Source organism: Thermobia domestica, chromosome 10, assembly GCF_964235325.1.
Source record: "Thermobia domestica chromosome 10, izTheDome1.hap1.1, whole genome shotgun sequence".
Lineage (NCBI taxonomy): Eukaryota > Metazoa > Arthropoda > Insecta > Zygentoma > Lepismatidae > Thermobia > Thermobia domestica.
Window position 1 is genome coordinate 154,322,149 of NC_137463.1, and position 24,982 is coordinate 154,347,130.

The 24,982-nt window shown below is 35.4% G+C and overlaps 1 protein-coding gene across 3 annotated transcripts in view; it reads right to left on the reverse strand.

Annotated features, from left to right (window-relative positions):
- LOC145662782 (inositol polyphosphate-4-phosphatase type I A) overlaps positions 1 to 24,982 on the reverse strand; it is a 422,451-nt gene that overhangs the window by 177,797 nt on the left and 219,672 nt on the right. For all 3 annotated transcript variants that reach the window (XM_081728656.1, XM_081728655.1, XM_081728657.1), the window contains 2 exons: positions 22,066 to 22,266; positions 7,440 to 7,594 (listed from right to left, as the gene is read on the reverse strand). In XM_081728656.1, the coding sequence (XP_081584782.1) occupies positions 7,440 to 7,594; positions 22,066 to 22,266 (356 nt within the window). The remainder of the gene's footprint in view (positions 1 to 7,439; positions 7,595 to 22,065; positions 22,267 to 24,982) is intronic.

Here is a 24,982-nt window from a genome sequence, read left to right on the forward strand (position 1 = left end):
CTAAAGCCGACCATAGACATTTTTGTGTTGAATTTTGATGCTTTATAGAACAAAATTTTCCAATCTGTACTTACATGTGCACAGTTTAAAAAATCGTGACCCAAAAGCTAAATTTCGTGACTTTCATGACAGTTTTCTGATTTCGTGACATTCTGACTATCGTGACCGATAGACACCTTGTTCTAGCATTTTCCAATCTCTCTTCTTCTGCTTTCCATAACTTCATCTCCCTTTTCCTAACCGTTGCACTTCATTCCTGAGCTAATTGCTGTTCCTCCTGAAACTGCTGATAATGCTTGTATGCATTTTGGCCCAAAGTAGTCATTTTCTTAAAAATTGGAATGAGATGAAGTATGATCTTATAAAACTTCAAAGCATCTTTCACCATCAGAATACTATTTAAGGTTCTAGAAGACATCTGTGCATTTTCCTCTGTAAGAGAATTTCTTGATATGGAGAATCTTCTTTCAACGCCAGCATTGTCACGAAACATGCAGCGTGCAACTTTTATCACTTTACTCACTAGAGGAAACTTTAGTGAACCATTTTCCCTCTTCAGTCCCATGAAAGAAGCCCAATAACTATCAACACCTGAAGTGATTTCGCTTTCAGCAGGTTCATCCTCAAGCTGCAGACATTTCTACTCGTCAACTTGTTGATCATCTAGAGTAGTCACAAACAGTGCTTTTGCTACAGTACTGATGCATCTGCAGCTATTTTGTGATTTTCTTACTTAAGGATTGAATAATGTAAGAGCTCGTTCAATATGAACAAAATGAGTCATTGTAATTTGCACCAAATGTTTACCACCTGAAATTTAATGTACCTGTACACTCTTCAAGAAATGTAGAATATCCACTTGTGGTAACTTAAATAGTTCATATTTTGTTTGCTCTGAAATGACAATTTGTTGTAAAGGCAGTAAATTATCAGATTCATACTACCTGCTATTTGTCCGATCATATGAAAATGACTTCATTTCAGTAACATCAGTACTTTTAGACACTACCTGCGTTAGTTCCAATGACTCCTAATAACTGTGCATATAAAACACGAATCAGTGGAACTTCACTCTGGAAACGATGTGTGAATTTCTCAAATAATCTGGCAGAATACAATGTGAAGTGAAGCTGAGCTAACATCTCAGGCTTCTTTAGCAGATATGCAATTTTCCTCAGAGATTGCCTGCCCAAACTATTACTTTCTTTGTAGATGGAATATACTTCAAGAAGTATCTTCGCACACCAATCCACTGTTTCAGTAATCTTTCACATGCAGCTATGTGTGACGGAACAGTGAACGGTTGTGGTGTGTTTCAGGAACTTGTGCAACGGTAAATCCAGCTCCTGATGAATAGTTTCGTATTCTTCTCAACGAGGTTATCCATCAAAGTAATGATAAACACAAATCACTAACGTTCTTGTATCTTCTCCAAATGTCTGAACTGATTTTAGGAAACAATTATGGACTATATGAATACGACATGTCCCAATAGGGCCATCAGAGCCAATCATCTGCATATTGGTCAAGGACAAACTGGGATTACTGATAGTCTTGCTTATCAAAATATGCAGAGTAAATACATGTTTTTCCACTGAAAAAAGTCTCAAAATGTCTTCTAACAATCTGGTTTCCGAGATTTGACCAATATGTAATGGTAACATGTGGCTCCTTCTTGCTTTCAAATTTGTAGTTTCATCATAGGAAATTATGTATGATAATAAGCCAACATTTCTTTATAGAAGTACATACCAATAGCATCCGTGATCAAATAGTGCATTTTCTTGGGGTTGATGTGAAAGTTATCAGGCAATCCTCCCGGGAATCTTCTTTCAAACGTAGCTTAGATACCTGCACATGAGTTGGCTGAGTAGTTACTACAAGTGCTTTTCACTGTCCGTATCAATTCTGTCATCCTAGCACTGTTCCTGGCATTGTAAATATGCACAGTTGATGCACACTTGTTGTAATCTGTTGCAGACTCTGAACGCTCGCTGAAAGTTTGAGGTGACTGAAAACTATCACAACTTGATGAAACACATGTGTATGTTAAGAGTAACTGGTTTCCACCAAGAATATCACTACACCATTTTTTTGTTTTATGCCCTCACTATGCTGTAAAACTGCACGAAATCCTTTGTTTGAATCATTTAGAACACACGTACGAAGTTTACAGAACATATCATATTCACTGTATTTTTCTCCCCAAGAGGATGTGCAGCATTCATTTTGTCTTTCCTCTGAAGCCAATTATTTCTAAATTTACATTCCCCATGTTGTTTCTTACTGCGCACTGTTTAATTCACGACACACTTGCAAATACGTAATACATTAATTACTCTTGCATCTTTTGATAATCGTTCCCTGCACTTTATCTAATGTATAAAACCACACAACTCATTTCAAAAACACTATTATATTTTCAAAAGCATTAAAATATCAAATTTCGAATGTATTTTGGTGTAACTTGCATTTACACCCTGTTTCAGCTCCACTTTACAGGATTTATATTGTGTTGAGTCATGTGAAGTAGACATGAAAGGAGATTACTCCAAAGTGTAGTTCAATTTCATATTTTAGTGCTTTTAGTGCTTTTTGAAATATAATCGTATTTTTTAAATTAACTGTGTAGGAAGTTAGTTAGTAATTTTGTACATTAGGGAAAGTTCAAGGAATAGACATCAAAAGATACATCAAAAAAATACCAACAAAAAGAAAACAAAGTGCAATATTAAAAACTGAATGACCGAAAAGTGATAACCTGTTGCAAATTTACTTATAATGAACAAAAAATACAAACACAGAAGTGTCTCCCTGACAATCTCCCTCCTGGGGTACAGAAATCCCACCAACCTTCCATACACATGGACTATATTTACCTGATTGCGGTCTTCTATTCGTTCTTATTTTTATTATTTATTTAATCCTTGACATTTTCCAGTACATTGGACACATTCCAAACAATCTGATTAAGCAGGATGAAAAAAAAAAAAGGAACTTGACTAGACTTTTGTTTCAATAATAGAGATTGATATAGACTTTTCCTAAAACAAGATATTATTAGCTGAAAAAGATATTTGCTTCAATTCCTGCTACATGAGACGTGGACCTACAGTTTAACGTGGGATCCCAAAAACATGAAGTCAAGCCGGAAATCAAATCTGGGTTTTCTGTGCCAAAGAAGCGTAAGCTGACAGCTTAGCCACGAGAAAACTCTTTCTCAACTTGCCATCAACCACAATCTCACATTAACAAATACATGACAATACATTGAATATTATATTTGCATAGATTATTCATAGATGGCAATAGTGGAAATAAAAATAAATGAAAGTATATGATAACCTATCCAAAATACTTGATCTTTTTTATTTTTATAATTTCATACCGAATTCGGAAAACACAGTGCGTATGATCCTGCACTAAATCCGATAAAAGAAACTGTTGTCATCATGGAAAACCAATCTACGATAACAAAACGTTAGAAAACCTTATGAACAACTACATCAGTAGTAATGACGTAACAAAATACACCCAGAAAATGTAATAACTAATATACTCATCGCTAACATTATCCTTCAAAGATACAAAAATCACCTATACTAGATCAAACAATTCTTTTTATCTAATGGTCTCCCAAAGGTTCATAAAACCAAAATTCCATTAAGGACTATAATTGCAGCGAACAAATAGAGAAGAAATTTCAACAAAATGGATTAGACGAATTTAAAAACATCATTACAAACATTATTGACGTGAGGTCAATCATGAAAAATATTCAAAATTTTCAAGACTAGAAATGGCATTACACGTATCGAAGACATTTATGGCAACATTTCGCCTTCACTAGCTTTAGACACAGTAACGGAAAGAGTCAACAAGAAAGGAATATTTGCTCAGTAACCGCGTCGGTAATGAAGCGTCTAAAAGTGTTCTGAGAAAAACTGTTTCCGACTTTATAAATAGGTTTTCGGGTTAGTAATGGGCAACCCCTTCTTACTATTCTTATCAAACCTTACCATCGACCACTTCCAAACCAGACAAGCCAAACTTAACAAAATTTATCTCTAAACACTATAATATATACACTATGTGATCAAAAGTATCCGGACACCTGGCTGAAAATGTCTTACAAGTTCGTGGCGCCCTCCATCGGTACTGCTGGAATTCAATATGGTGTTGACAAACCCTTAGCCTTGATGACAGCTTCCACTCTCGCAGACATACTTTCAATCAGGTGCTGGAAGGTTTCTTGGGGAATGGCAGCTCATTCTTCACGGAGTGCTGAACTGAGGAGAGGTATCGATGTAGGTCGGTGAGGCCTGGCACGAAGTCGGCGTTCCAAAACATCCCAAAGGTGTTCTATAGGATTCAAGTCAGGACTCTGTGCAGGCCAATCCATTACAGGGATGTTATGGTCGTGTAACCACTCCGCCACAGGCCGTGCAGTATGAACAGGTGATCGATCGTACTGAAAGATGCAATCGCCATCCCCGAATTGTTCTTCAACAGTGGAAAGCAAGAAGGTGCTTAAAACATCAATGTAGGCCTGCCCTGCCAGGGTGCCACGCAAAACAACAAGGGGTGCAAGCCCCCTCCAAGAAAAACACGACCACACCATAACACCACCACCTCCGAATTTTACTGTTGGCACTACACACGCTGACAGATGACGTTCACTGGGCATTCGCCATACCCACACCCTGCCATTGGATCACCACATTGTGTACCGTAATTCGTCGCTCTACATAATAATTTTCCACTGTTCAATCGTCCAATGTTTATGCTTTTTACACCAAGCGAGGCGTCGTTTGGCATTTACCTGCGTGGTGTGTGGCTTATGAGCAGCCGCTCGACCATGAAATCCAAGTTTTCTCACCTCACGCCTAACTGTCATAATACTTGGAGTGGATCCTGATGCAGTTCGGAATTCCTGTGTGATGGTCTAGATAGATGTCTGCCTACTACACTTTACGACCCTCTTCAACTGTCGGCGGTCTCTATCAGTCAGCAGACGAGGTCGGCCTGTACGCTTTTGTGCGGTACGTGTCCCTTCACGTTTCCACTTCACTATCACATCAGACACAGTGGACCTAGGGATGTTTAGGAGTGTGGAAATCTTGCGATGTACAGTAGGTGGCAGCACAATGCACCTAATATGAAAAACGTATGTTTTTGGCGGTGTCCGGATACATTTGATCACATAGTGAACACACCATGTTGATGATATTATCACCTGTACAACTCTAACTCAACTCTTCAGGGAACTCATCCTAACACAAACTTCACAATAAAGAACATTTGAAAATAAATTTCTTGGACATTCCTATAAAACAAAATCGAAACATGGTTTTGATACAACTACTAATCACAAAGCAAAGTGAGAAGATAGATTTATGCCATTCCCTACCACCCATACTTACAAAAATGAACATATAGAAGACAACTTTTTATAGAAGAGCCTACAGACCATGTTCAAACGAGGAACTCTTAAAGAAGAAATACAGAACATTACACAACCCCCCCCCCTTAAAAAAAAAAAAAAAAGTATACGAAAAATCAAATATAAAATGGAAAAATCGTGCTAAATTCGACACCTGCCTCACACTTATAGCGGACAAAGCAAAAAATCTCAGCAATCAAATGAATGAAATTTGTGAAGTGAAAGAAACCAGTGTTGAATGTCAGAGTTATGACAACAAGAATGAAAAGTGAACTGTACTGCATATGTAAAGCTCTTATCACCCGAACTAGTAAGGATTTTTCGGTATTTTAACATACAATTAGTTTTTATCTTTCCCTCCAAATATACAAAATATTTGTTTCATTTCACAAAAAGCATTTCGTAAAAGATCTTGAAAATCCTGGTATATACGTAATGACATGTTCATATGGGGGAAATACATTGGACAAACAAAACGAAACTACAATTTAAGAATAACGGAACATGAAAGGACATTGAACACGCTGAACAAAAATCTGTCTCCCCACAAACTACATATATAAATGAGTTCAACTACTCAATAACAGAATCAAAGTTAAAACATAAATTCAAAAGATTAATGAACAATTAGTTGTTGAGGCCTATTTTGTTGTGAAAGAGGAGCCCAGCCTAAACTTTGATGACGGCAGGATCTCTACGGACCTTGTTCTGATCGTTAAAACGTACGTACTAATTATGTAAAATAAGGGCTTTAGAGTTACAAATAAATTTGAGAATGTGACTGTTCGCAATGTAACAGAAGGATAATACACATTGCGTGTTCCGATTTGGGTTAAACAAGAAATTGCATTTTTTTTTAAATCAAATATTTTGGTCACGTAGTCGTGTAGTTACAGTTTTTTTTTTTTTTTTTTTTTTTTTTTTTTTTTTTTTTTTTTTTTTTTTTTTTAATTTGCTACTATTACCATCCATGAATAACCTCGGGAAACTACGTAATATTCAGTGTGTCATCATGCGTTAGCTATTGTGAGGTGCTTGTTGTTCATAAATGAAACAGAGCTCCATGGATGAGCATGCCCAAAATATACCAATTATTTAGTAATTGTTTTGAGATGAATATTTTTCTTCCTTTTCTTTCTTTAATAATAATAATAATAATAATATCAAAACTCATTCTACAGATCTTTATGTTTTATTTCCTTTGTAGTCTCTGTCTACATGCAGAGTTATTCTTTGTCACAAAGTCATAATTTTAGCGGTTTGTTAATCAACTAAAAACTTCGCATTCTAGAATTGTGATTCCCTATCACTAGGACACATACATTGGAGATTAACTCACTAAACTACACACAGACATCTGGTATATAGCTAGCGCCAGGTAACTGTATATTCACTCCTGACATTACGATTTGCATTCACACATCTTTTGGATTAGGGAGACGAGAGTTTGGTAGTTCCCATACATATTCAGCAACTGGACTCTGTACCAGACGCTAAATCCTTTTATTCAATACTCCGTCTCTGCTTGGAGTCAGTAGCTTCAATTTAGTCAGTAGTTCTATAAAGCAACAATCTAATACTTGGCGATTAAGTACAATGACATTGTGGAGGAGTAAAGAAACCAAGATGCTCTTCAGAGGACATTGGCTCAATACCAAATTCATGTAAGTCTAATAACTCTTCTTTCCTTAAATGAAAGTGATTTGTACGCCTTACATTCTAGTAAGCGTTCAGTTTATAGGAAACAGTTTCAATTGTAATCAATGAAAGCGATAATGGCAATTTACACATTCACAAATAAAAGTAAATATCAATTGGTTTAAAAACCGTTAAGTTTACTTCTTTCATTACTCTCAATAATGTACACTATGTTCTCCATTCAAAAGTATATGGCACTACCAAAAATAAACAACTACCATCCATTATTATTGTTATAGCAAATTTTATCCACGTGCTTTGTAGAATGTAACACAGTATTATCAAGCTTGGTACTTACTTCCACTATTTCTGTTTGAGCGTATTTTATCCAAGTGCTACTGGAAGGTATGAAAACATGAACCATTAACATTGGATTAGGGGGACGACCATGTCCATCACAGAGTAGATTGTCACAAGACAAAGATATTTCACACAACGGAAGCTCGGATGGATCTGCAAAAATAAATAAGAAAATCAGTATTTCGTTGATAGAACTTCAGGTTTAGAAACATTCTTATTATTCATCAAAACCAAATTAAATTTTGTTTCTGGCGCAAGAGATGGATACAAGGTCATGGCCAATCTCATGGCGTGTGATCTGTGATCAGTAGTGTGAAGTAGCTGTGTGTTAAATGTGAAGTGACCATGAGATAATTGTGTAAACTCCTAACTTAATTCACTAAATTCGATTATTTTATTAAACTGCATTATGAACGAAAGAATCATGAACTCTTGAAAATTCATCGGAAGAAAACTTTGATCAAGATTGTACATTCTCAGACACCTGTTGTAAACACATTTTTGTTAATAAACTCGACTAGCTTCCTCATTACCTTTCCGCATACCTTCAAGCATAGCCTGATACTTCCCGAGGTCATCTTCTTCAGCCGAACAAAGCCACGAGAGATACAACAACAAGGGGTATTCGACACACGATTAGGATAGGTGCAGGATCGACGAGAGAAGCAGATCGCACCATTGGAGAATAGCCAGCTCCATAAGTCAAGAGTACCATTCTGTTGGTTTATCGCCGCAGACACTTTTGAGTTCGTCAGTAGACTAATGGAATGAAGGTGTAGAACATCATCGTAAAGACGCATTATCGACGTCCCTTGCAGATCAACAGAATAGAGATCCAGATGTTGACTGTCTCCAGCTTATCCATGCTCCTCCAGGGGAAAACATTCATCGTTCCAGATGACTAGGACGACGCCAGCCTCGTTGGAATTATCAGGCTATGCTTCATAAGCATATTATCAGGTTGTTCATTCTTTTATTTCAGTTAAAACCTTTCTCTTTCTCTTACCTTTCCCACAACTAGTCATTTTTCAAAATTAGAAACATTTGAATTTCATTAAATTCAACCATAATTTTATAAAGTTAAGTACCATGTTGTGCATCAGTTCCATTCCCATTTGGTTGTAATTATTTATTACGTATTCTGAGCTACAACTGATGGCACAGCACCGACACAGTAGATCAATTCCCAGCATCATTATCATCTACTTCCAGACATTTTAAATCTCCTGGGCATTTTAATTCAAGTACCCTTACAACTGGCTTAGACGGCTGGATCAAAACGGATATGCTGCCCAACCAGGAATTAAAAAAAAAAAAATTTAAAAAAACTGCAAAAAAGGTATCAAAAATAAAGAAAATCTTATAATTGAAAGTGTTTCCGTATTCGCTGATACTTTATTCAAAGGCTGCTACATCGAAGACAAGTATGTAGGTTCTTGCCTTCCAGTAAAACCATTCAGAATGTTAGTAAATTAAATATTCAGTTCGCAAAGCTATGTTGGAATTAGTCTGTTTGAAGGTGGTTGTATGTCTTTTCCACACATTACAAAAATAAAATAAATAAATTAATAATGCAAATAATAATCCCAATAAATGTTTCATTGGTAGAATGACTAGATGTGTGGCCTTTTGTGGTGAAAGCCATTTCTACCTGGGAACGTATGATGAGTAAGATGGGATTTATGCTATTGGTACAAGTAAAATCTTACAAACATTAAGACAAAATAAACACCTATCTTCCTGAGTTGAACTTTTCACGATTATGCACTGAAGCTAAGGGACACGGCGACGATAAGATGCGTGATAATGGTGGAATAAAGAATGTGGGAGGAAACGGGAAATGCATGAGAAAACCCATGTACACGATGTTTGTCCACCCAAAAGCTCTATTTGGTGCGTTCTGGGATCAAATCAGGGGCACCACGCACCAGCGGTGAATGCTCTACCACTCAGCCACCGCAACCCTCGAAATAAATTTCTGTAGGATGTTCTATCCAGTGTTGTCACATTTCCTTGTAAAAAGTAATATTAATGAACAATAAGAGCTACTTTAAAAATAAAAAAGTCAACATGTAGTATTGGGGTAGGTTAACAACTGGAGAAATTTTGAACCGTATAAGACAAATAGTTTTCATAATATTTTGGAAAGAAGTTCACCATGTTAGTATATAGCGATTGATGATCTCAGCTGAAAACGTTAGACACGGCCTTAAAAAAAACAAATGTTAAGGAAACGCAGAAAATTTTTAATCAGTTGCACCGCTTTCAGCAGTTATAAAAGAACTGAATTACCAAGTATTTTCGAATTACTTTTTATTTCCTTACAAGTACAAAGATATTTGGAATATAGTTTTTTTTTCTTTTCTTAACAATTACATTTACTAAAAATCTTTCCTCAGCTACTGATCACACTCTCCACTTGTTTCTCCCCCTTACATTTATGCATTTCAAGACTTTTATGCCCAAGTGCATTTATGAACGTGCTGGCTACTTTGTACAGGGTGTCCACTCTCAAAGCGTTTTGAAATTCCCGGTTTTCCTGGTTTTAGTAGATAAATTCCCGGTTATAAGGGCACTAAAAGACTAATATTTTCCGAAAGAGGTGGAAGGATTATTATTTAGTTCCCACCCGAACAATATAAAATTATGCTATCGAAATAAATTATATTTTCTTACCTGTTTTCATTACTTACCGATAAGTGCATTGATTTTTTCTTCTAGAAGAGCAACTTCTTTTTTACCTCAGCAATTACCTTTGCCTTTTTAGCTTCCAATTCCAGTCTTTCTCGCGTTACAAGTTCTCTCTTTTTGCTTTTTTTTACTTTTCACTCAAATCTTTCGCCTTTTTCTTCAAATGCTCAGTATACCGAGCATGTGTATTTCTGGCCGCATGTATCATATCTTTGCTGATTTTAATTGACTTCAATCCACCTAATGCACTCACACCATCATACAGTTGTCTCATGGCAATAAGGTTCTCCTCTTTGATTCTCAAACATGCATTCAGAATTCACAGAAAATCCTCTCTCTACTGATGCATTTCCATGTGACAGTATCAAAATACATTGTATAAAATCATTGAGTTCCCGTACACTGTCCTCACTGAATACGCTAAGAAGTTCAACATAAAATGCATCCAGACGCTTCTCTTTTCTTTTAAACGTTTTGCAGTGATTAATAGATTCAGGTGACGAAAATACCTTCCGATATTGTCCCATAATTCTATCTGATTTGCTTCAGGTAAACCATCGTTTAGCTGCCATCTCCTCCAAAGATAATGTCAAACGCTTCGCCACTAGTGTCAGGTTGTGATCAATAAGCACAGGATTGAGACACGAAATAGCTCGAGTAAGTTTGTATTTCAATGGTGACCTATCCATTATTTTACTAATCATCGCTGCGATAGCTTCTCTGCACGTTCGTCGCAGTGTTAGCTTGTGTAGATCCGTTATTTCCTTGCTTCCACGCATGGCATCCCTAGTTGCAAAGCCTATGTCCACTTCTTTAGCAGGAAGAAGATTGTTTGAATCTGATATATCTATTTTTTGAACAGATGCACCTGCTTTATTAAGAACATCACCCTTCACTACTTTTTCCATTAATCTTTGTACGAGAGAAGTGAGCTCTTCATGCAAAAAGGGTCCCATGGGTTGGTCTGTTTGAAATTCGGTCAGAAATGGATCCACCATTGAAGCAATAGTTGAGAAAAATTCTAATTTTGGTGCTAGCATTTTATCGTGCAATTTTTTTTCTCTACAACTGAGAACGTTGTCGAGCTAGGTGTTTTCTTGTCCTTCTTGACACACGCAATATATATATATATTTAAATGAGGTAACATCATTAATAAGGTTCGAGATGCAACGTCCCTGTTTTCTACCCATCTAACAGCACAAAACTTCTTTGGGAAAATATCAGATTCAGTGTAATAAGTGCAGTCCTACCTTCGTGCTGGCGAGTCTTTGAATAAATAAGATGTGTCATTAAGACAAGAAAAAGATGTGTCATTTTCAGTCGAAGATGCAGAAGTTGACGCATGACAATGATCGGTGGATGAACTTTGATTACTATTAGTGTCAGACGAGTTTTCATGACAATGATCGGTGGATGAACTTTGGTGACTGTTAGTTTTGGACGACTTCTTAAATGTAACATGAGTTAATCCATTCACAACGCAAATGAAAGTCCTCCAGCTGATTTTTCCACTGTATTAGGCAATAAAAAATAATAAACCATAATAACATCTCGGCATATGTCGGCCTGATAGGGACCAAAATTTCTTACCAAAAAAAAAAAAAAAATAATAATTAAATGCCTAATTTTGGTTAGATACGGTCAGTTTTGGTTAGGTTGGGTTAGGTCAGGTCTGGTTAGGTTAGGTTTGTATCGTTATTTATGTTTGTACTTACTAGCACGGTTTGTATAGATTGGCCCGCAAGAATTTGTGCAAGAAACTTGAATATTTCGTTTTCATTTCCCACATAAGTACGTATAAAATTCAGAATTGACATTTCACACCCGATGCAGTAGCTCTCAATATTAACTTTCCGTAACATGAACTCATTTCTCCTATAAGCATTCTGTTCTTTTCGTAGTTTTGGCCCCCATCTGTTCGACGTAAGTCTAATATCTTAACAGGTGGAAACAGAGGCGAGATATTTAACTTAAGAATGGCCTTACATGCGCACAACGTTGATTGCCATGTACTTAGTATTCGATTGTATCGGATTTGTTAAGGATGGTCCTTGTACTCTATCTGTGGTGAAAACAACGCACTTATTTTCATGAACGTAGGTTAGCACTACAGGGCAAGTTTATGCGTGGGAACAACATGTCATATAGCAAAACGTAATGGTTATGTCAATTTAAGTTCAAACCTGTAACGAATAACGCAAATTTCATTAATATCGATGATGCCTATCTTTTTGACTCCACATCCAAATACAAAAGGAAACAAAACCTGATTGTACCTAACCTGTGCATCCGGTGAGAAGGGGAACAATAACTGGTCCAGCACGTGTTACACTATGAATTTCACAATTTTCTTATGTACATAGTTCAATGTATATTATCCTTCACAAGTGGCACTATCCTTCCTTATGTATTCTTTTATGGGCTACTCGCAGCATCAAGCAGCACTTACACGCACTGTAATCCTCATTTGTTTTTAGTTCATTGCTTACCCACTGGGAAGTGCTAATGTTGTTTAAAGTGGCTGCTTTCGAAAACAAGCTCAATTCCTTCACGCCGTTCCGTTCCGTTATCCTCACTTGCTTACGCCGTACTTTTGCGTATCCGAATTGGATGCGATAAAAATGCACCATTATGTATTAAATTTACACACACAGCGTCACTAACATAAGCCTAACGTAAAATCATTACGTTAAAGTGGATTACTGCCGGGATCGGGGTGACGATTGCTTATCAGACGCAATCCCAAACTCGCTCAGTTTCATACATGTTCATGAAAAATTAATTTATTTTCTATGGTGCGGAATCACTGTAACAAAAGACTTTCTACTGTTATTCCATACTGTTAAGAGAATAATGACCATCAAGACGTAATATGCTCCCTTGTACTTATTGTGCTGAGGGTTACCACACGTGATAAAAAAGATGGACTAATGACTTTCTTACTGACTATTTTGTCTTTTTTTGTCACTTCGTAATGCAGAAGTAACTTTTACCTAATCCAGAAAATTAATGCTCCTCTTTATTTTGGCATTCCGAGCCTAAAAACTGCTTTCGTTTTACATATTTGCTCACATCCGTACATTTGAAGTATTTTTAAAACCAGTTTTAAAGATACTCAATAAACTTATACGCCATCAATAAATGTTTTATGAGGACCAGTCCTACAATCTCCTGATGCCGCTTAAATGTCAGATAAGAACGGGATGATAAGTGATCACAATATTAATATATTATGTAAAATGAGAACTACTGCCGCAAAATCTTGCTGAAAGTTTTAAATTACTCAATAAAGTTGTATACCAATAAATATTCCCTCAAGGCAAGCCCTACAATTTCCTGAAGTCTCTTAATCGTCAGATAAGATAATGGAATGATACAACTTATCACAGTACTAATGTGTTATTTTACGTAATACAATAACTACTGCAGCAACATCTTGCTAACATATCTGGTGGTTAAAGATATCAGGAGATTGTAGAACCAGACGGGAAGGAGATTGTATTACTAAACAAGCAATCATAACTGCCAAATAGACAATCTCATTCCCGTCATTTACTATTCGCATTCATCTTTACATTGCTATTCATTTTAAACAAAAATAATAATAAAGAATATATCAAAGAAACAATTCGTGCTACTTAAAGTTGAATTATAGTTAAATAATTATCCATATTTTTCTTATTAAAAGACCAAGGCCAAAACAAAAGACCACACACATGATTGTTGACTACAACACAGCTCTCTTTCAGGTTTCAAACAAACCCCTTTGACGCATCACAACTTCTTTTTTTTTTTTTTTTTTTTTTTTTTTTTAAATACAAAACTATAATGGTCGATAAGCGAACCACAACGTAGGATTCAAGCGAGCGCCTGTTTCACCGTCGCCACGTTCACTTGCGATTCACCATTGATGCTGAATTCGGACACCCCAAACAGTGGATACCGACAGGATGACGCTAGATCCGACCCAACGGATCATGAATTCAGAAGCGCCGCGTTACTTATCGGTAGAAAACAATTGAACTACGCCTTGCGTTTTTTATCTTTCGGCCTTCTTCGGCTATTATCGTTGTGTTTCCCGGTTCTTTGGAGAAATTCACGGCTTATTTCCGGTTTTTTCCCGGTTCATGAAATTCCCGGCTATTTCCCGTTTTTTCCCGGTGGGTGGACACCCTGTTGTATCTACGTTCTACAGGGAAGTCATACAGGAATTTAGATCAGTATCTTGCTATTCACAGACCATAGTGTGACACTATCGACATAACATGACGTAACCATAGAAGTTCAACTAATGAAACAACACTCTATATTATGTAATATTACCAAAATTAAATTACTAACCCCACTATTTCTGCTTGAGTGTATTGCCGGTACACTTTTATTACAAATCAAGTAATAATACATTGTTTATAGACAAGTCTTTTCTACAAAAGGTGACTTCTATTACATAATTCTTTTAATCCAAGTCCGTCACTTATCTATATTTTTCATTTTCTCTATTCATTAAAACAAACCAATGGAATTTAAACTAGGCAGTTCTCTTGTTTTTCTGTACTATTTATCTTGCTTCTCGATAACGTCAAAGAATCTTCAAGTGTAACCGCAGTTTCCTTAATTTCCTTACATAATGGTCCATACGGTGAATTTTTCCTTTTTACTTTGTTTCTCATTTGTGTTTTAAATCTTGATTGTTTCTACTCAATGCATATAAAAGTTGCAGTAAATTACAGGAGACTGATGAAGGTCCGCATTAGCGTTCCAAAACAATGAATATGAAACATTAATACGTACCTTTGGATGTATTTTTATTACTGTATGTAAGGGTTATGGTCTTCGTCAATATTGAGGTTATAACTATACCGTTCTCCTCTATTATGCATTGGACATGAAAACACCACTATATCGTCGATTTTAATTTCTTCTTATTTAAAACACCAGGTATCAAGTTTGCGTTAAGGGAGTGTTAAAATTTTAGCAGGGAGGAAAATTATTATTTTAAGGAGGCGGAAAGTAAGCAGTCTTTTCAATAATGTTCTACGTACAACAAATGAATCGTACTAGCCCACTAAACATTCAATTTCTGATAAAGTATACTTTGTTAGATACCATTCGCTAAAACTGGTCAATATTAACAAATATTATTCTAGTCTGAGTTGTGAGACAAGTTCATTCAGAAAGTCCACCACGATTCCCCGCTCCCGAAGAAGTTCCACACACAGACATCTGGGGGGAAAAACATGCCGACCATTTTCTGGGATTCTGAAGGACTTCTGCTGTTGGAGTACATGCCTCACAAGAGGACCATCAAGGGTGATGTCTATGTTGTCTTCTTGTATTGTTTGAGAGATGCCATTGCAGAACAACGTCTGTGAAAGTTGGCCAACGGAATCTTCTTTCCCCACGACAACGCGCCAGTGCACACGGCCCTGAAGGTTCAGGCTGCCACTGCTGACTATGGTTTCCAAGTGTTGAATCATCCACCCTATAGTACGAACATGGCCCCTAGGGACTATTTTCTCTTCCGGGACCTGATAAACCACCTGCGAGGACAAAGTTTTTCGTCGGAAAACGAGCATAGACCTCCATGGGGAGTACATCGAAAAACAGTAATGACCAGGTAAGCCTATCTGCATTTCTTCCTGTCTAGGTAGATAAATTATTGGACGCCCCTCGTATCTTCTCCTTTAACAGTCACGTTGCATAGGGATAAGCATTCTATTAGTGAATCTCCACTAATGTATGCCATTAGAAAAGCCAAATTATAGCATTAAATTTGCCCACTGCTACCGTTCAGCAGATAATTATATATTACAGATGGTCTTAGATCCAAATGTAGTTGCCGACAAGCATTTTACCTCAGTGGACGAATTGATAAAACATCTGAATAGTGTAGATCGAAAAGAAAAATTGTTAAGTGAACGTATTAGGAAAGAACAGTAAGAATTTAAGGCTTATGTACAGAATCCCTTTATTCCCGCAGGGAATATCTTAGTTTTCCTAATAGCTCTTGAATGTCTGAACAGAAACCAGTGTTCCCTTATTTACACGGCAATTCTCATTCATTTCTGCAAATACAGTATGATTCTTCATTTCTTTCTTCGTATCACTTACCACCTACTTATTAGTCACCGGTACCAGCGCCAAATTCTTTTCATAATGATGAAATACAGAAACTTTCTAAAAGTTTATGAAAGATAAGAAATAAATATAATAATAATTACAAGAAAAAACCACAAACTCAAAATTATTTTAACCGGGAGAACGAGGCACAGGATATTTCAGCCAGTAACCAGAATATAGGTCAACATAATTCAGATCCATAAAATACTATAATATAGAGGGTTTGCAAAGGAATAAACCACATTGCTAGATTTTGTTGAGCTCCTAAGCAAAATTTAAACTAGAATCATCTACGGATCGGAGGAGGGGTCTAGTAGATAATCAAACGCATCAAATTCCTATAAGAGTAGAATTGAGGTTATGTCTCATTACAGCTAAAGTTAATGGAATGCAACAAGACTTAGTACTACAGCCATGATTTCGGTTTGGCCTGAGCATTTGGTTCTATATAACGTGAATTGTGTAAAAATTACAAGTAATCTCATAGGAGTGTCTGGTGCTAAAATTATTTCGAAGGAAGTGATATTTTTGAATTTTTTCTTAGGAAATAAGTCTTATGTTCATTGTTTTAGAATTATACCTTTGAATTCTAAACCTTTATTGGGCACTGATTTTCTCAGTCATCAAAATGCCTCAATTTTATTCTGTGATTTTGGCATTGACATTACATATATATGGTAAACCTTCTAAATCAGATTTTACAAATTCTCAGAAAACACAGTATGTGTTACTAAATAATATTTTTATCAAAGGTTAATATACAAGGACAGCCTCAACTAGGAATAAAGATCGAAACAAAACTTTTTCGTCACACACGTACTTTTGTCTCTACAGACTTGGTAAATATTCAGAATGTGGAGGTTTGAAAGAAATTTCAATGTCCGAATAAAGTATCCGACGTGAATACGCCGCAGCCACAATTTTCAGTTGGGGAGACAGTTTTAATTTTGGAGGTAAATCCGAAACTAAGAAAATAGATTTTTTTTCAGTAAAGCATACTGAGACACTGGTATAATAACTAAAAACAACGATGAGAATTGTTATGTGGTGCAGTATTATTCCCCACGTGGTAAGCTTGTGGAAGATTCTATTACTGTGTTTCCAGAAGAAGAGGAAGAAGATAAAAACAAACAAGTAGAAGTAGAAGAAATGGACAAGAATCTGAAACACTGTAGGGAATTTCAAAAAATTAAATTAGGGACTAACATGGGTGGTGGTATCCAATAACGGTGTTCTAGAGAAGCATGGGCGGTGAGCGCCTGTGCGCTCCAGTTCGCCATATCTCACACCGATGGCCAAGTTATAATTTGTGGAAACAAATCTATAATGAAAAGGAAAGTGTTATTTCTTCTTTTTAACTACGGGAGATCTACGGTTAAACCGTAATATCCTTCGCGATTTAGAGATTTTTACAATTGGATTATATATACTTTAGATTTGTTGTTTCAGCGATCTCTTAGCAGAACTTGATCAATAGGGTATACTCCTGACATCTTTAAGTTTGCTGAGTTTTCTTTTATAGTTCTGTTTCAGTTGATTGCTTTAGCATTGAACATCTGCATATTTATGCTGCAACCAAACTACAATATTAAAATTTGCTTTCGATTTTTTAAAACTTTCTTGTGTAAATCTCTCCTCTGGAGTCTTGGTCACGGAAGTTAAAAACAGGAAGAAAAGAATAGAAACATCAAGGAATAAAAAGGAACGGACTTACCAAGGGAAGAGCTGTATTGTACAAAAAACACGTTGTCCAGTGCGTCAGAGATCTCAAATGAGGTGAAGTGAAGTAAAATATGGCAGAGTTAATTTGCGCGCCTTTCCTGTTGCTTGTTGAAAGATTGCCAACTCATGTTGTTATTTTTATTGCCATTCCAATGCTGCGAAAATTTTGTAATTACCGAAATTTAAAAGTACGAGTAAAGGAACACATTAAAGATTCAAAAGCGGAAAATCCGTTGTCAGGTTTATCGAAACATTTGAAAGATATGCAAAACAAGGCAGAAGATTCAAAAATTTTATTTGAAGCTAGAAATTAAGTAGAGAGACTGGTTCTTAAAAATTTATTTATTCATTTAAAAAAATCAAAATTAAATCTAGATAAGGGATGATTGAGTGACGAATGGGAGCGGCAGTTACAAAATTTTCACAGCATTGACTATAAAAATAACAGCATGAGTTGGCAATCTTCCAACAAGCAACACGAAAGGCGCGCAAATTAACTCCCAAATATTTTAGTTCGCTTCGCCTCATTTGAGATCGCCGTCGCACTGGACAACGTGTTTTATGTACAACACAGCTATTCTCTTGGTAAGTCCGTTCCCTTTTATTCCTTGATGTTTCTGTTCTTTTTCTTCCTGCTTTTAACCTCCGTGATCAAGACTCTCTGGGAGATTTCGAAAGCTTGGAATTATAAAAATTCAGGAATTACAGAAACCTGTAAGTAGAATGATTCCTGAGCGTGGTTCTGCAATGTCTATATATAATATAACTATTTGTCAGGAAATGACTTCCTGACAGAAGTTATAAAGAAATACGCAAAACATTTTCTGAATTTTGTTCTGCATTTCATCTTATAAATATTCTGAGGCTGTTGCCGGTTTCCAAATCCAAAATTGAAAATGTATTCTTAACAAAAAATAGACTTTCGAAATCATCTGAAAAAATGACAATTCACTAGTAAATGAAAATTTCAACTGAAGGATCCCACTAGAAGCATCTTCACCATTCAGTTGTGAGGATATGTTAAAAAAAAAAAAAAAAAGAAAGAAAAAGAAAAAGAAAAAAAAAGAAAGAGAAAGAAAAAGAAAGAAATCATGTACGGTAGGCCAGAAACAGTTCTATAAGGTGGAAGACCGAATACTAGTTCAGCTGATTTATAAAATGACAAGATTTGTACTGCTTTTCTTACTTCATCGTTTTCTCCTGCTTTATTTTTCATCAATGAATTTATTCATGACCAAATTATAATGCACACTCTTCGCTATGATATGCAAAAACAATTTAAAATGACACGGTTTCAAGTTCATATTTTTTCTTACTCTCATTTTTATGAACTTCGTGTTTTATTTTATACGTATATTAAGCTTCTAATGAACCTAGACAATTCTCAGCGATTAACAAAAGCAAAACTTTTATTAATACATGACTATAGAAAATAAAAATAAAGAACTAATGATAAATGGATTTGTAAAGTACTTTCTAAATTTCTGCACTTTTTTATAATATACTAAATCTCTAATAACTCTGCAGTGGCACGGAAAATTTTGACATCATGACAATTGATATTTGTTTAGAAGTTTGCTATATAAAAAGCAAATCTTAAAAAGAAAAAAAAAAATATTATAAATATTGTACCGGAGACAAATAGCCCCGCTCCTCATCTCCCCATTAAGTAGTCAAAAATCAATCAATCAACTAATTAATATTACTATATATATATATATATATAGAGAGAGAGAGAGGACCATTTATATTGATACATCCTTCCATTTAAACTAATGGACTAAAAACACTGACATTTTGTGTCATGCAAATATCGGCAGCGGGACACTGTTTGACATATTTTGCTTACCAACAGATAAACAGTGTTCCTAAGCTAACATAAAACATTACCTACTTCCAATTTACGTGTTAAATGAAAACTTACTATATTACATTTATTATTCAGTGTAGCAAACTAAGGACGCTACAGTGTCACAAACATCCAAAGTTTGATAGTATCTATAGCAGTAATAACGCATGTGAGATGAACACGGCAATATCACATCTAAAGTACTTTTGTGCCTAATACTATGATCATGATACGACAGATTTCAACTGAATATGAACGAAGTTACAAGAGATTGAAAATTTTACTTTTCTCAAAGCCTTTATTTCGAAAAGCATCTTAGGTAAGTACCTCATTCAATTGCATAAATGGCTTTCAACAGGTATGAATATCACAACGCCATTTAGAGCAATTTGGCATCTTAAAAAGTTCTGCAGATATGATAAAAACTGTTAACAGTTTGCAACAGTTCTTAGAATTATGTAATTCCCAGAACTAATATTATTTAGACCTTTTAAAAATATTGTTGTAGTGTTACAGAAGCAAAATAAATCAAAAATTGCTTCAAAAAGTCCCCACAAATATGCCATTTCAAGCAATATATCAAATTTAACATTTCTTTCATATCTCCGGAATGGTTTGAGATATCAAACTGCTATAAACAGCTTTATGATCTTTATGTCTATTAAAGAACATCTACGTAATTGGATGTGATACTTATCTAAACACTTTTTCGAAATAAAGAACTTCGGAAAAAAAAAAGTCAAATTTTCAATTCCTTGTAAGTTTCTATCTCTTTTTTCGAAATACTTCATATGATGATCATAGTACTAAGGTACTTTCCCGTCCGTCTTACTTGCGCCATTATTGTTGTAAAATCCACCATTTGTGTGTGTGTGTGTTCTGATACTGTAATTTCTTTAGTTTGCACCACTGTACAATAAATGTGGTACTGTGAGTATCCGTTTAACATGTAAATCTGAAATTAGTATTCACGTTACGTAGTGTAATTTCAAAAAATATAACTTAATGTTGGATAGGCAGTACTGCTAATCTAGTTTTACCGTATGTCAAACAATGTTCCTCTGTCGATATTCGCATGTTATGAGATTTCGGCATTGCACCTATTAATTTAAAATTTACAAGAGCGTATCAAGATAAATGATCCATCCTGTATATATTAATATATATGAGGTATTTTGGGTAGTAAGGGCGATTTTAAAAAGGCATGTTTCCAGAAAATGCACTATGCAAAATAATCATTTGCGATTAAATTTCATTTTTATAAAAGAAAAGGAACGATTTCCACAAACTATACATATGAGCATGAGAGCTGGTTGCCACACAGCAGTTTTGTATTACGACTGAAACATCTTAAATGTAATTTCCGAGTGTTCAGATTGCGCGTAACTTTTGTTGAGTTGAGTTCGTCCCTCCTAACCGGAACGTCTCATATATACTATAATTAATGTTTCATCATTAAGAAACTATTCCACTACAGTAATATTTATTTAAAACATTGGTTTTCATGCAAAATCTTGTAGATTCCAATCATTTCAATTTTAATCAAATCTACGTATATGTATGCACTCATAAATTTGAATAAGATTCACAAACTCAATCTCATACAAAGGCAGTTACGAACTTTTGATCCATCATGACATAGATGCACCACAATATTTATCGGCTCATATTTTGTATCTTTCGTGTACTAATTTTAGCAGGATGACAGTACCCTACTGGTAAGAATAACAAGAACAGTCTCCTACTTAAAGGTACCTGAGCATTTTCCTATATTAATGTAAGTCATTTCATGCAGACTTAAAAAAAAAAAGAATAATAATCTAAATGGATCTTATCAGAGAACTTTTCTTCTATCTCTTTATATCATCCTACAAATTTTATTAGTTCATTGGCACTTAGAATCACCATAATTAGCTTACAAGGCAGACAAACTGAGAGTGAACTAGTATAAAATAAATTCAACTTAGTGAGAAATATAGCTACCGGTATTTGGAGTTTTAATATTGATGTGTAGATGTTTAGTATTCTAACGAATTATGCTCAAAACTACAAGAATTTCACCACAGTTTCGTAACACAGTGAATCTTCATCTGGAAATCTTGGAAAGCCGTTGGTTCTTCCAACAGCACAATTGGAGTTGAATACTTAATTAATGTAACAGAATTAGAGAAAGAATGATTATCATCTATCGTAAATTATAACATTACAATAATTATTTTTGGACATTAGTTAAATACGTACCCATTGTATGACCTTTCGAATTCCTCCAACTTTGAACATCTACGTACAAATTTTGACTTCTCTTCGAATCTAACTGTTGCTGTAATGCTAACAACTGACATTTCATGCTGTCGTAACTAGCCAATTGAATCGCATGTAACCATGCATCTCTTTCGCATTCTGAAAAAGCTGCAAGATGCTGACTTAAACCACCCTCAAATACTGAAATGAGAGAAAAAAATATACTCATTATTACACATTACAATAAATCCAAAACAGAAAGCAGTGCATGCGAAAAAATAAATAGCTAAATAATATACAATAAAATAAAATAAAAATTTAGATAAACAATCTTTAGGTGTACTTCTGAAATTCTAGTGCTACTACTAACTTGGGATAAATAGAAGGTGACAATTGGTATCTATGTCACGGAGTATCAAACTAAACCCGAAATTTGATAATCAAGGAGAAGGATATGGTGTTCGAAGTAATCAAAGATCACTCCATCTTCCAATCACGAAAATTAAAAGATACATGGATATGAATACAAGGAGATCAGCTAATGCAAGATCAAATCGAAAATCCAAAATGAAAATATGCAATTTGAGTTCAATGTGAATTATTCATAAGAGAATACAGCATATTTCACATGTAATCTAAATAGAAAGTATATTATTTTCTTGATCAATGACTCTGCGACTAAGCACATGAGCTAGCCATTAGATCAGAGATGTGAGGTAGCTATCTGTATGGTTTGCGACAAAATAAATGTTGTAGAGTTTATGCTTCTGTGATAACTGCTTCTGAAACTTTCTGCAACGACTAACATTGCTCGAAGTATTACTGAAGAGCAATTTCTTAGTAATATTAACATTTCAACGAATTTCGAAGTGCATAAACGACAAACTAAAACAACCTTCAGTGCCTAATAAAAATATATGGTGATTGGGTATACAGATAACTAAAAAATTCTTAGGTATTGTATTGTCAGCGTTGAACGCCACACTCCTGCTTGAGGCACAGAAAAGCACTAAATCTCAGTAATAAAAATCAAAGTAATAAAATATTGATCGAAATTAAAACAGAACTGCTGGGGTAGGGAGCTGTATAAAAGATTTGACGGCACGCAAGCAAAATAATAATAATAATAATAATAATAATAATAATAATAATAATAATAATAATAATAAAATAAATAAATAAATAAATAAATAAATAAATTTAAAAAATAAAATAAAAAATAACTGAGTAAATGGAATCTGTAAATATTTACAAGTAGGGCGCAAATAACAAAACAAATACAAAATTGCTTAGAAAAGAGAGCTGGCAAATAGTAAGCAATGACTAAAAAAACGGTCTACTTAATTAAAATGTATATTAATACATAATTAAAACAAATTTATATAATCAACTAAACTAATGGAATTTTCAGGTGACGGATGTGCTTCGCAAACTGAAAAGATGCCGGATTTTGCAAATAGTAATTCAGTGCCAAGTGCTAGTGATGGTAAATGTTTGGCGGTGCTTCTAGAACTGCTAATGCATTGCCCTATCCCCATTGCTGAAAATATATAAATGCAAGAGGCTTAGCTATACATATTGGTAAGAAACATCGAGTTGCTGGTGATGATATTCGCTCTATCACCAATAATGGCTGCTTTCAGGGTAAAACTGGAAATGCTACCGACACTAACAGAAGCAACAACACATAAGTTTTGCCGATTTCTAACCTGGGCAAGATATTAATGTCTGAGGTCCTCTACGTATTTTAAGATGTGTTCCATGAGGTTTCGATCAATGGTGATGATTAACACATTTTTAAAGGAGTTTCGACTTATTGATATTGAAAACGCAATTAACTCCTTTCTGTCAGGCAACGTGGGAAGCTAGATGGACTTCGTTCTTCAATTCTTAAATACCTTCTTCCTTGTCAAATATTGAAATCGAAGGAAAAAGCTCTTGTGGTAAAGTACCTCTGGAAATTTATCCGTTGTTTTTCCATTCCAAACTTACAGCGCTGAGAAAGAATTATGGTGATATTCGGTCCATAGCTGTTGGAAATATTTGGTGCGGGATATCGGCAAAAATTGTATGCTTTAGAATACGTAAGCCGGTTAAGAACGTTTTATGATACCATCAGCTTGGTGTTTGTATTTTTAAAGTGCCGAGGTAGCTATTCACGCAACTCCAGTTTATTTCTCTTCTACTCACTGTGCTACTAAGACGGTCGTAAAGTTGGATTTTCGAAACGAATTTAATGACCTTTCCCGGGATACTATGCTTGCCGCAGTGCTGATTGATTTTCCTTCAATTTATCTGTATGTTCATCAATGCTATGCTCAACCCAGTGATATATTTTTTGACGGAAACACTATTTCTTGTCAGAGAGGTGTACAACAAGGTGGTCCTTTGGACCCAGCACTTTTCGCTATTCATTCTTTAGTTAAATCACTGGATACCGAATGAAACATTTGGTACTTAGACGATGGAACAATTGGTGGTGAACTCGAAGCAGTTCTTTAATAACTAACTAACTCACTCTATGGCCTATGGAACCTGGAGGTTCAATGCCGCGTTCATAAAAGCTCTCCACTGACTTCTGTCCTTAGCTAACTGCAACCAGTTTCTACTTTGTATTCCAATCTCTGGGAGATCCATCTTAATATTGTCCTCCCATCTGCGCCTAGGTCTTCCTAATGGTCGTTTTCCGATTGGTCTTCCAGTCAAGACTTTGAAAGCGTTTCTACTTTCTTCCATTCTAGCTACTTTCTTCCATTCCCGCCCACCTAAGCCTCCTAGACTTGACGACAATAACAATCTTGGGTAAACCGTATATATTATGTAGTTTCTCGTTATGAAATTTCCGCCATTCCCCATTCCCGTTCCTCTTGGGTCCGAATAATCTTCTGAGCATCTTGTTCTCAAATACTTTCAGTCT